This window comes from Polyodon spathula, chromosome 17 (genome assembly GCF_017654505.1).
Source record: "Polyodon spathula isolate WHYD16114869_AA chromosome 17, ASM1765450v1, whole genome shotgun sequence".
In the NCBI taxonomy this organism is placed as follows: domain Eukaryota; kingdom Metazoa; phylum Chordata; class Actinopteri; order Acipenseriformes; family Polyodontidae; genus Polyodon; species Polyodon spathula.
The window spans coordinates 34,832,644-34,844,707 of NC_054550.1; the positions used below are offsets into that span (position 1 = coordinate 34,832,644).

The following is a 12,064-nucleotide window of genomic DNA, read 5'->3' on the forward strand; positions in this document are numbered from 1 at the left end:
GGTGTTCTTACACCCACTTTGTTCGCGCGCGAATGACGTCAGGCCGCATGATCCCTGTTTGATCATGTGATGAGGAAGTTGTCAGAGTGTTGCAATTCCAAGGGAGGAGGTGTGTTGATCTATGTTGTAAGGTTTAGTTAATCAGTCTGGTAGTTTTTCTTTTCATTATTTGTGTTAGTAATTGTAAAATGTGTTTTGTTTAGTCTGTTGGCTGATTCTTTGTTATTTATTTGTAATCCGGGCTAAGGGTGCAGTGTGCTGAGTCTGCGAGGGAGTCGGTCAGTCACACGAGTGATTGGTTTGTCTGTGTTTGATTTCACCTCTCTGTTTTATACAACACCGTTATCTTCTATTGCAGCTCACAGCAAGAAGACATGGCTTACCGCGCTCTGGCTCTCGTCCTCGCTTCTCTAGTCGCGGTCTCCGTGGCAGAACCGATTAAATATCTGGACTGTGGTAAGAACTCGGGTTACTTTCTTTTGTATGAATATATGAACGTTTACGCCCTGTTGATGTGAGGCTGTGGTGTTGGTTACTTTTGATATGCAGTTAGATTATTTTCGGTAACCTTTCCTCTTTTTCGTGGTTAAGATGTATGTGAATTACTGCAGATCGTAGCTATGTATGTATCCTCATTGAAGAATCCACTGGGTTAGTGATACTCGTTGAGATGAATGCATGGCACACTCTTAACGCAGTAAACACAACACCGCACCCCAAAACCATTCAAGAAATGTTTGCAGCTCGCTTAAGAGATGACTTCTGTGCTGTGAAGAGAACTGATGTTTAGTGTCACTTAACAAGGGAGCAAAGCGCAGATTTTACAGAACAAAATAGACTTGAAGCTTAATGTACTTACAATTGTAATAGTTAGCTAAAATACACCAGAAACTGCAATACAGAAGCGCTGCGGTTGATTTCACAGCCTGTGTAAGAGGCCAGCTGAAAGTCACAAGATGCATGAGTGTACGACATATCTGCGAGTGACGCACACGGGCACTTCCTGTAAAGTCAAACACGAACCTCAAGCTATTTAATACAAACACACCCTGCATGTGCATTTAACAAGTGAACAAAAAAAGAATTCTCAAAACAGTGTTCTGAATATCTGCAGAGTGCAGCAAATAACCAAGAAAAACCAAAAGCGTGGTCAGACCCCCCCCCCGTACTTAACACATCACAAAACAGCAACTTTGTGACGATGGCAAATGCACTACTTTGCGCCAATTGTGTTGTATTTTGTTATTAAACTGATTTGCTTTAGACTTGAGTTTTCAAATGAAGACTCTTCTGCTAAACGTTCCTTGTTGTCAGTTTGTTACACTGTAACACTGCTACCTTTGTTCCACTAAGATAACAGCGAATCTCGTTCCACTGGCCTGCAAAACACGTTTTAGACAGAACTGGTTGCTTGTCTTTCTTCCATTCAGATCAAGTGCAATTCTGGCATAACTCGACTCTATTCCAGGTTCTGTTGTTGGTAAAATCAGTTCTGTTGATGTGAGTCCATGCCTGAAGCAGCCTTGTGAACTGGTCAAGGGAGAATCTTACACCGTCAACGTGACCTTCAGCAGTGGTAAGTTTTAAAGACCTGAGCAGGCATCTTTTCAGTGGAGTTGCTGAAGAGCAACAGCAGAGGGTCTGTCTGTCTGTCCCTGTTCTGTTCAGAGATGACTGTGTAGGAGTGCAGAGGGTCTGTCTGTCCCTGTTCTGTTCAGAGATGACTGTGTAGGAGTGCAGAGGGTCTGTCTGTCCCTGTTCTGTTCAGAGATGACTGTGTAGGAGTGCAGAGGGTCTGTCTGTCCCTGTTCTGTTCAGAGATGATTGTGTAGGAGTGCAGAGGGTCTGTCTGTCCCTATTCTGTTCAGAGATGACTGTGTAGGAGTGCAGAGGGTCTGTCTGTCCCTGTTCTGTTCAGAGATGATTGTGTAGGAGTGCAGAGGGTCTGTCTGTCCCTGTTCTGTTCAGAGATGACTGTGTAGGAGTGCAGAGGGTCTGTCTGTCCCTGTTCTGTTCAGAGATGACTGTGTAGGAGTGCAGAGGGTCTGTCTGTCCCTGTTCTGTTCAGAGATGATTGTGTAGGAGTGCAGAGGGTCTGTCTGTCCCTGTTCTGTTCAGAGATGATTGTGTAGGAGTGCAGAGGGTCTGTCTGTCCCTGTTCTGTTCAGAGATGACTGTGTAGGAGTGCAGAGGGTCTGTCTGTCCCTGTTCTTTTCAGAGATGACTGTGTAGGAGTGCACAGTGTTTTACTGTTTATGTACAATATGCAAGTCTACATTTACCTCAATAAATCAAAAACAGTACTGCAGTCACTTGCATTAAAAGTAGATGTTACCTGTGCAGTTTAACTGCAAAAATATGCATGTAATAATTGACAAGATGAGTTGGTCGGTTCCTGTGAAACTGCCTTGTCTTTGTTTTAGCCATTGTAAAAGTCTAATTAAGACATGACAGTGTGTAACAGTAACAGGAACTCTGGAGTGCTTCGGTTCTATTGCATTTTTAAATTGTCTTATTTGTGAGCAAGCGCTTCGCCTGAAGAATCTTTTTCTTGAAGGCTATTTTTGTAGCGTCTAGCACGTGTTTTGAGTTTCTTTTGGGACCCTTTATTCATGCCTTCTCAGTCCTTTTTAAATGGAAAGTGCTCTTGGTACTAACAATGGCTGGTCAGTCACGTGAACTTCATGTCATTTTAATTCTGCACATTTTTTTCCTCAACCACACTTTCTTTGTTAGCAATTGCTTCTACTGAAAATAACAGCCTGTCAAGAAACCAAATCACTGTTTGGTCCCTATATGTAGTTCAGCCAGTGAATATGTCTTTCCCAGGTAAATAGATGCAGGGATTTTAGGTATTTATTTATTTCTCAGATGCAGCAAGTCAGACAAGCAAAGCCATTGTGCATGGAGTCATTGCTGGCGTTCCTGTTCCCTTCCCAATTCCAAACGAAGATGGCTGCAAATCTGGAATCCAGTGCCCAATCCAGCAGCAGAAAACCTACAGCTATATCAACCAGCTGCCTGTGAAGACAGAGTACCCTTCGGTAAGTGTGGGATAGTGTTTCTGGAACTGTGCAGCTTCTACTTCGTCTAATGAGTTTGCTGCAGTGAACAAACCTTTAGGGAACCTGTTACTATTACCAAATATCATAAGTGATGTATAGGGCATTTTCAAAAAGCGGACTTGTGTTTGTGGCTTGCATCATTGCACACATGTGCTTTGTGTTTGTTTGGGAATGGGTTACCTGTCCAGCCAGCTGTGACATGTACAGTAAATGCTTGGTTCACAAGCAAGGATTTGAATCCAGTGCATGTGGGAATGTTTTATATTTTGTCCTTCGTTGTCTTTACAGCTTAAGCTGGTGGTGGAGTGGGAACTGAGGGATGACAATAACAAAGACTACTTCTGCTTCAAGTTTCCAGTCCAGATCACGAGCTGAGGGTGAAGGGGTGTCTGGTTCTAATACATTTGCTGAAAGATGATGTCACACTGTAACAAACAAAAGTTTAGAGAACAAATAAAAGGCTGCTGCGGCCTAAGCAAACAGTGAGTCATTAACCGGCTGTTTAATAATTAACATACTTGTGATTAAAAATGTTGCGCTATTAGTTTTATATTTTAATTTTTTCCCCCAAAATAGATATTTTTGTCTGGGAAATTACACTGTACCGTTTCATAAATCTGACCTTCTGTACAATCAGCTGCCAATTTTACCATTAGATAATTGTCCTGTAAAATGCTACATAATGACATCTTCTGACTACCGTGTAGCCACAACAGTGAAACATCCCAGAGAAGCGAGAGACAAATCATTTTTTCTAGGTCCAAATGAAATAAACTAATTTGCTGCTCTGAGATTTTTCTATTAAACATGAATCAGTTTTGCACAAGCTTATGGAGCTTCAGTACATGTCTGTCAGAACTGCTAAAGTTGTTCTTTTTTGCCTTTCAAATCCAGTGTTTTTATATAAACCCATTTAAACAATAAAGATTTTAGTTCTCAAAGCGTGTTTGTATGTAAATCCCCATTGTACTTCTGGTTTAGTTTACGCTTGTACAGCAGTAACAAATGGAACATTTGAGTGGCAGGAGTAGCAGTTCCCTGTGTGTGCCCTGGTGTGCAGGTGGGTATAAAGGTTAGCTGACTTCTGTCTTGGTGTATAAATGAAGACCCGATCATGGAGGGGAAGAAGAGTGTCCAGTGCAAAAATGTTTGACAAAATGTACATATTGACAGCTCGGCAGTTTACTTGAACTTGTTTATTTTCTTTAGCACAACTTTTTGGTTTAAAATAGAATACAATGTTAGCATTTTACCAAACGCTGTTTTATTTTTGAAACAGGAATGAAACAGACAGTTAAGGGTGACAAGCACACAGAAACAAACCACTGCAGCAATGTGAAGCCTGTAGGAAGACAGAAAACATAGGAGGCTTGCAGTCTGTAATCCATACAGGGAGATAATGCAACACATTATATAACACAACATTACAAAGAGACGGATTCAGGAGTGTCTTCATTTCCCTACGCAGAAACCAAAAAGGGACTGGGAGTTTTCATAGCTATAGAACCCATTTACCACAATAAGGAGACTATAACCTCCTAGGTTCAAACATTGAGAGAATGTTCAAAATGTAACAAGTATTTCTTCCATTTCAATGTATAATATAATAAATTTACTTCATAAGCAGTTTGGCAACTATTTTAATGTGCAAACAATGCGCATTTCTCATGATGTACACCAGCTAAGAAGATTTGCTCTGAATGTCTTTGATAAGCCTGAAGAAATCCCCTATAAAATACATTTAAACATCCACCAAAGAACTCATTAATGAGCAGAAGTTTATTCCTTTTGTGGGTTTTTTGGGCTACCCACCAGAGTGATTATTGGACAGTTTTTGGTCAGGTAAATGTCCTAGCCAAACAAATCCCCATACGATCACTCAAGTGCTTTAGAGACATCCCAAACATGTCAAGTTCCTATCGCTGTTCAATACATTTTCAAGATTAGGAAACATTAAAAAAAATGATGGTATCAAACAAAATGAGGGAGGAAAACATTTTGATGCAAAGACAAGTGGAAGATGGCAGGGGTTCGCCTTTAAAGGCATTGTTCTAGCAGCACGCACTCCGATGTTATACTCTTATCATTTATTAACAACAGTCCTTTCTCATTAAAGCCAGTGAGCATTACAGCTGAGATGTTCAAACTCTGTGTATTTTACAGAAACAATTTAAAATGGACTTCCATTTCGTGACCAAAGCTGTACACCCAAAGGTAATACCACGATCAATATTTAAGGCAAGTGTAACATTAAATTGGTTGATGCTAATGGATCTGGAGCCACGTGGTGTTCTCTCTCTTCTCTGACTGATCCACAACAGCACTGTCCTGATCAACACCACACTGCGTCTCAGGATCAAATACCACCGTCTAACAAACGTTAAAGGTTGCTTAGCAAATGCATGTATGGCCATTTTATCGTGAAAAAGTTGCTTGAGGAATCTAGTGCATTCTGCATGTTACAATCACGCTTCACTGTTTCCTGTAGCCACTACTGAAAAGCCAGGTGTCGGCGATTATCATTTCAGAATTAAAATCTAAACAAAACACTGGTCTGCAAACTACTGAAACTAAAAACCATTCAATAGAACACACTTGTTTTTCCTCCATGCATCTCTGTTGATTTAACCAGGTAGGAAAACAGACTTTACATTTTGGTTACCCTGGGTGTCAGTGCCGTGAATAATATACTGAGCCTCACACCCAGTGATGTAGACAGAAACAAGTGAATCTTTGCAGGCTTTAAGAGTGGAGGTTATCAGAAATGTAGCAGTTAAGCAGTTAACTATGCACGTTTTAAAGACCCCTCCGGTAAGGCTAGCAACAACCCTTCTTCAGTCGACTCTCGCAATGCCAAAGTTACTATCGTCCGTTCTGATTCAGCCTCTCCAGTCTCTGCAGCAGAGCATTTCCGAACGCTTCTCTGTAGGCTGGGCTGAGAGAATCCAGGAGGGAGTAAACCGTCTCGTGGTACTGGGTCATCATGCTCTCATCCACCTGGTCGAAGGCATACCCCACCACCTGTACACACACACACGTTACAGGCATGTTACTCAGCAGCTCACAATGCATCACTGCACAATAAACAGCCATCGGAAACACAACAAGAACCTCCCGCTCTCTAACTAAACAGCCACAGCTAAAAAAAACTCTTCTCATCTTTATATGGAAGATGCAAATGCATGATAGCCTCATATCAGCATGCCATTCCCCCACCCCCACATATAAAGCAATGGTACAAAATCTGAAACATTTTCAATGAACTATATATTTCATGCATTTTTTTTAAATACACAGTGGATTTCAGGTTTCTTTTATCTTGTTGCATGAGAGACTCTACTGTACAGCAATAGCACAATATACCCCTGTACTTGAGAAACATCACGTGTATCTATACGGGTTTGTTTTTCTTTGGGGGTGAGGGTCTGAGGGCTTTGTAAAATCAGCAATTTATTTTAAACACACTCCAGCACATTCCTGCTGGAAAGGTATGATTACAGTCAGGGCTGGAGTCCATCCCCCTTCCCCGTTAATCAATTCCAACACATCACTAATCACAATTGCAATCAGCAGCATTGTGTTACAATGAGCTTCTCACAGTGGCGACACCTTACTGAAACTGAAGTCACTGTTAGTCAATTTATTGGCTTCAAATGAAAGCAGTTGAACAAAAACACTTTGTATGTCTCTAAATTATAAAATCCTTCAAAATAACGAATTCGAAGCGTGAGTTGATTTTAATAAGAACCGTGTAAAACACGAGCTTGTTTGAGTCTTACCCGGAGCCCTGCCTCCGTGAGCTCCAAGCAGTACCGGTTCCCTTCCCTCGTCTCCACGTTGATGTGCGCCACGTCCACGGCATTTTGCAGGCTGTGGGCGACATGCATTTCCCTGACAGCAAAAAGGACATCGTTCACCACAGCCTGTGCTTCCAGCCTCATGTCCTTCACGTCTGCGGCGTCCAAGTCCCTCAGCTCGGAGCTGTCTTCAAACACACAGTGGTTGCAGTCCACTTCCATGCTCTGAAGACATGTTGTCAAAAAGTCAATGATGATGGCTTTTGAGTCAAACTTACGGTAAACAAGTCTGGTTATTGCAGTCAAAGAATCAGCTAGTCAAAAAGCAGTAGCGCACACACACTTTTAAAAAGATCTATAAAGAGGTCTCGTATTATTGTGTTGTGTAAGCACGTCACTGTTTCCGTTCTGGTATTAACAAATGCGCTTAAAAACAAACACAGTTATTTCATTTAACTTCACTTTTTTCTGTTAGAAAATAATACATTTCATGCAAGATCAGGGCCCATAATAGAAAATAAATATTTAATACAAACACATAAATAACGATGTACTTTTTTAACACAATAAACGCCGTGTACAACTTATACAGATATAAACAACCGCATCTGCCTGCCCTCTTTGCCGTGCAATGAATAACTGTCATTTTTGTAAGTAAGCACTTTATTTTCTTGTCTCCATTACTCACCTCCTCCTGAGATAAATCGCACTCACTCTCCCGGCTCATGCCGGGTAATGACGCCAGCGCAGGGCGCCGGTGATTTGGTGCGCATGTGCGAATGCATTCATTTGCAATTAATTGGTTTCATTTAGACCCATGTAATGGTTTCACTGGGATTGAACCATAAACCAGTTCAGTACCAAGAACGCGGTTCGTTGTATTTGACCCCTGGAGTTTGTTGCCATTAGTAACAGCATGGCCGGCCTGTGAGCCGGGCTCTCCCTCTTCCTCCCGGCTGCAGACTCTTGTTGTGCGTTTTCCGGGAGATTAAACTGGGAGCAGGATTTAGTCCTTTCAACGGATTATTTCATCATCCGCGGGTCAGCTGCGGTTATAATAATCAGAGAGAAAAAAAAAAACACGATGTATTATTCTGTATATAATAACGCTGACGCAATCTTTGTATATTTCTGCCGTTAACTCGGTCATGTAAGTACGCGTTTTTTTGTTTGGAAGAATAGTACATCTCCACGACGGTTAATTTGCTGCGTAAATGTTTGATGTTTAATGACTCTGCTGTAAAACTAAAAACAGCTGCTGTGTTGCAGGGCCTACAGCTGAAATGTAAGCCTAACTTGTTGCTGCTTACCTCATTGCATTGCGCGGTATGATTTACACTTACTGTGAACTACAGTGAGATATTGCAGTGTCTGCCATAATAATCATAATCATAACGCGTCTGAGTGAAGCTAGCTAGTATTTGTGCTGGTTGGTGAGAAGTCGCGTTGAGGTGAGTGTGTGGGTGATGTGTTTAATAAATACTCTGGCGTTGAAGTTGTTTCTATAGGCATGTTTAGCTGAAGTGTGTATTGGCAGAATATATCTGAGCCGGTGTGCTGTTTGTTCTGATGTTGTTGTGGGAGTTGATGGCCTGTGTGTTCGCTGCTTATTGTGTCCTTGTGTAAAAACAAGCAGCCAAGGGCGTAGTTGGGCCCCGGCTGAAGTCGGAGTTGAGTCCTGCTCGACTCTAGTTAGGATGTTGTGAACTCGTATTATTAAGGGAAATGTTTTTTTCAGCATTATTAACTTCTCAGCCGTGTGACTGAGCTGTTTATTTCGCAGTATTCAGAAGAGCTTGCCCGTAGTGCAGGAGTCAGCCCTTCCTTGTAATTTGTTTCCACATGCAAGAGGTTGCTACTGTATTGTTATGATAACTCTAATGTTGTGAACTGAAAAAGTGAAGTCTAAACGTAATGTATGAAACTGCGCAAGTACACATGCTGAGATTTTTTTTCAAAGAGAAATGAATGTGGCGCTTGATGAGCTGATGAAGGGGGAGGAGTGCTGAACCCTGGTGTGTTGGTGGACTCCGCTCTCCTGTATGCTGTGAGGAATCAGTTACTTCTATTGATGAAGCACTAATTAGATTCAATGTAAGGGTTAAAATAATTTTGCAGTAAACAAGTTAATATATTTATTTAAATGTATGCTGAGTGTACCTTTCTAAATTAACTGTATTGGGAGTAATAGCTTCTAAGGTGACTAGGCTAGTGTCGAATGTGTGTACAGTGTAAACTGGACGTCTCTAATTGTACCTAATGTATAATGTGTGTGTTTGTGTGTGTTTTTTTCATTCAGATATCCCAGCACTTCCCAGTAGGGTTCTGGGATTGTTAACTGGTAATCAGTTGTGATCCAGAGGGGGGGTGGCAGAAGGCGGGCACGCTGCAGAATACGCGCGTGTTGGTGGCGTGACGTTGGTGTGTCAGGATGGGAAACAGCGCACTCAAGACGCACTTGGAGACTTCCCAGAAGACAGGGGTGTTCCAGCTGACTGGGAAAGGGCTGCTTGAGGTGTGTGTCAGGGCGTCGCTCTCGTATTACTCTCTCCTCTCACCTGCCTGACACTGTCTGTCACTCTCTCTCTCTCTCTCTCAGTTCCCGGAGGACTTGCAGAGGCTCTCCAGTAACCTGCGCACAGTCAACCTGTCTGACAACAAGATTGAGGTGCTGCCGCCCTTCATCGGAGTCTTCCTCGTCCTCAAGAGCCTCACCCTCAACTGCAACAAACTCAGTAAGGGCCGTGGCGCCACAGCGACACCTAGTGGGCAGAGTTGGTGTCAATTCCTGTTTTGCAAATCCCATTCCCTATTAATCCATTCCAGCACGTCACTGATCACAATTGCAATCCTCAGGGTTCTGTTAAAATGAGCTTCTCACAGTGGCAACACATTACGCAGTCACTATTGGTCAATGAAATTGGCTTCAAATTAAACGCTTACAGCAAATTATATTATAACGTTTTGTACATGTAGGATCATAAATGAACATGCAATAGATGTGTGTCTGGAAAACCTGACTGTTTTACTCCTCTCTCTCTTTCGCTCTCTGTCTATCTCTCGCTACCTATCTGATTCCCCCCTCACTTTTGCTGCCTCTTTCCATTCCCTCTTCCCCATCTCCTTCTGTATTTCCTCTACCTCCTCCCTCCCCCCGCAGCGAGCCTGCCTGAGGAGATAGGGAAGCTCCGGAAGCTGGAGACGCTGCACCTCAATGGTAATCGGCTGCAGAGCCTGCCTGCCTCTGTGGGGGGCCTGGCAGCACTGCGCACCCTGGGACTCTCTGCAAACCGCTTCAGGGAGGTGCCGGCTGGGCTGGGCATGCTGAGGCACCTGGACCTGCTGGACCTGTCCCGCAACCGCATCCAGACCGTGCCGGCCTCTGTGGGGGAGCTGCAGGCCATAGAGATCAACCTGAACCAGAACCAGGTAATCGGGGAGCCCTGACCCAGAGCCAGGATGTTTGTGCTTCGTGGATAATGCACAGAACCCAGCACAAGAGGAGAGGCTCATAGCCAGCTATAGACTGTCCTTCGAGTGGGTTTCTTTTTGCAGAGCCATCATGTAGCTTTTACTGACACCAGAGTCAAAGTGACAGAGCCCTATTCTGTATCTGGATCACACTGCGTCTGAGCCCCTGCCTCTCTCATGAGCCCGTGTCTGCCCTCTGTCCCCCTCAGATCTCCACGGTGTCCCCTGAGGTGTCCCGTTCGCCACGGCTCAAGGTCTTGCGTTTGGAGGAGAACTGTCTGGAGCTGTCCTCCGTGCCCCTGTCGCTGCTGTCCCAGTCTCAGGTGTCACTGCTCGCCCTGGAGGGGAACCTCTTCGAGATCAAAATGATGAGAGACCTGGAGGGCTACGACAAGGTCAGTGCAGCTGATGTGTTCTCCTGTCTGTCTGTCTGTCACCTGCTGGAGCAGCAGACCTATTTTCCTGTCTGTCTGCCTTGTTGTGTCTGTCTGCTCACAGTCATGTGTTCCCTCTCCTCCAGTACATGGAGCGCTTCACTGCCACCAAGAAGAAGTTTGCCTGAAGCCTGGAGTCTGGTCAGAGAACTGCACCTTCTTGCCTGGGACCATGATGGAGATGAGGGTTATGTCAGATTGTGCAGCTCTGCCTGCGATCATGTGACCTGGAGGGAGTAGACCAGAGTGGGTGTGAGGAGGACTGAAGGAGCTTCTGAATGGCCACAGAGCCAGCGCACACTATAGCAAAGAAGACTGTTGAGCTTTTAACACAGTGCTGCATGGGATTTCTTTGATAACTTGTATTTACTCCGTACCACAATGTGTGTCAGCACACCTGACTATGTCCTGTTAATCTCTGCCGCTGTCTGATTCCCCCCTCTACCTTCAGACAGTGTCCCCTCCTGTCCCTCTACATACAGACTAATACTGCAGTGCTCTGCATTGTGCTGATTTCTACATAACCACAGGCTCACTGCAGCTCAAACGGACCAAATCCTAGGGAGGTGTTGCCCCCGTAAATGATGATGATCCGCAAGCCACATGTGATGGAGAAAATGTTAAAGTTTGTGCAAAAGAAGAGCTTTCTAACTCCTGCATCCTCGCAATGTCTTACAAAAAACCTGTTTTAATTGATGTGAGGTTTGAGTAATACACCTTGGTCTGCTTGAGCGGGACTGTCCCATAGAAACGTCCTCGATGCACACAGCATCCATGCAAGCAGCTCTGGCCAGATGTTAATTTGCAGGACTCTGCAGATTCTTGTAGTTTTGCTCTTTGTAAAAACAGAAAGATGTAGGGGTTCGGGACAGATTTTGCCCAGGCTCCATGTCAGGTAAGCGGAGAGCGCCACTTGACACACAGGTACTGATGCAAACCAGAGCGATTTCACACTCTGCTGTAAAAAGCTCTCGGATAAATCAGGTGCAGTGTAATCAAATCTGATCTAATAAATTAACACAGCGTTTTTTTGGTTTGGTGTTTTTAATAAAAATTGTTATGATGATGTATTGTTATGAATGAGGAGATACAGCTTGATCTTCAAAACTAACTGTTATAGGGTTGTCCTATTCAACAGCTCCCTAGAAAACTGTATGGGGAATAATAAAAAGCACCCAGAAAGGGTGGTCGCACTCCCACTCCTGAACGAGCTTGTATAACCTCCTCCTGCTGCAGGTAAAACAGGAGCCTGTTTTCTCTGCTTACACGCAAGTGGGTTACCTTTGAGTGATGTGGT

At 43.7% G+C, this 12,064-nt stretch overlaps 3 protein-coding genes across 9 annotated transcripts in view; 2 read left to right on the forward strand and 1 right to left on the reverse strand.

Annotated features, from left to right (window-relative positions):
• The first annotated feature begins 15 nt into the window (after positions 1-15).
• Positions 16-3,979, forward strand: LOC121330147 (NPC intracellular cholesterol transporter 2-like). 3 transcript variants are annotated; one of them, XM_041276456.1, is made up of 5 exons: positions 16-109; positions 359-456; positions 1,469-1,576; positions 2,872-3,044; positions 3,354-3,978. In XM_041276456.1, exons 2-5 carry the CDS (start codon positions 375-377, stop codon positions 3,438-3,440), a joined length of 450 nt encoding a protein of 149 aa, XP_041132390.1. In that variant the 5' UTR covers positions 16-109; positions 359-374; the 3' UTR covers positions 3,441-3,978. The 3 variants fall into 3 exon arrangements, with proteins under 3 accessions (XP_041132390.1, XP_041132389.1, XP_041132391.1); XM_041276455.1 differs by having other exon boundaries at positions 107-126; positions 3,354-3,979; XM_041276457.1 differs by lacking the exon at positions 16-109 and adding an exon at positions 179-278.
• Positions 3,980-4,246: 267 nt separating this feature from the next.
• Positions 4,247-7,685, reverse strand: LOC121330148 (gsk3b interacting protein). Its single transcript, XM_041276458.1, has 3 exons — positions 7,551-7,685; positions 6,845-7,087; positions 4,247-6,086 (listed from the first exon to the last, which is right to left on the reverse strand). Exons 1-3 carry the CDS (start codon positions 7,587-7,589, stop codon positions 5,928-5,930), a joined length of 441 nt encoding a protein of 146 aa, XP_041132392.1. The 5' UTR covers positions 7,590-7,685; the 3' UTR covers positions 4,247-5,927.
• Positions 7,686-7,924: 239 nt separating this feature from the next.
• The window catches only part of lrrc57 (leucine rich repeat containing 57), a 4,437-nt gene continuing 297 nt past the window's right edge, over positions 7,925-12,064 (forward strand). The window contains exons 1-7 of one of the 5 annotated variants that reach the window (XM_041276450.1): positions 7,928-8,012; positions 8,823-8,956; positions 9,162-9,377; positions 9,462-9,597; positions 10,023-10,291; positions 10,543-10,728; positions 10,854-12,064. The exon at positions 10,854-12,064 is cut by the window's right edge and continues 297 nt beyond it. In XM_041276450.1, the coding sequence (XP_041132384.1) occupies positions 9,294-9,377; positions 9,462-9,597; positions 10,023-10,291; positions 10,543-10,728; positions 10,854-10,895 (717 nt within the window). In that variant the 5' untranslated portion in view covers positions 7,928-8,012; positions 8,823-8,956; positions 9,162-9,293 and the 3' untranslated portion in view covers positions 10,896-12,064. The other 4 variants (XM_041276453.1, XM_041276452.1, XM_041276449.1 and 1 more) reach the window with 4 other exon arrangements.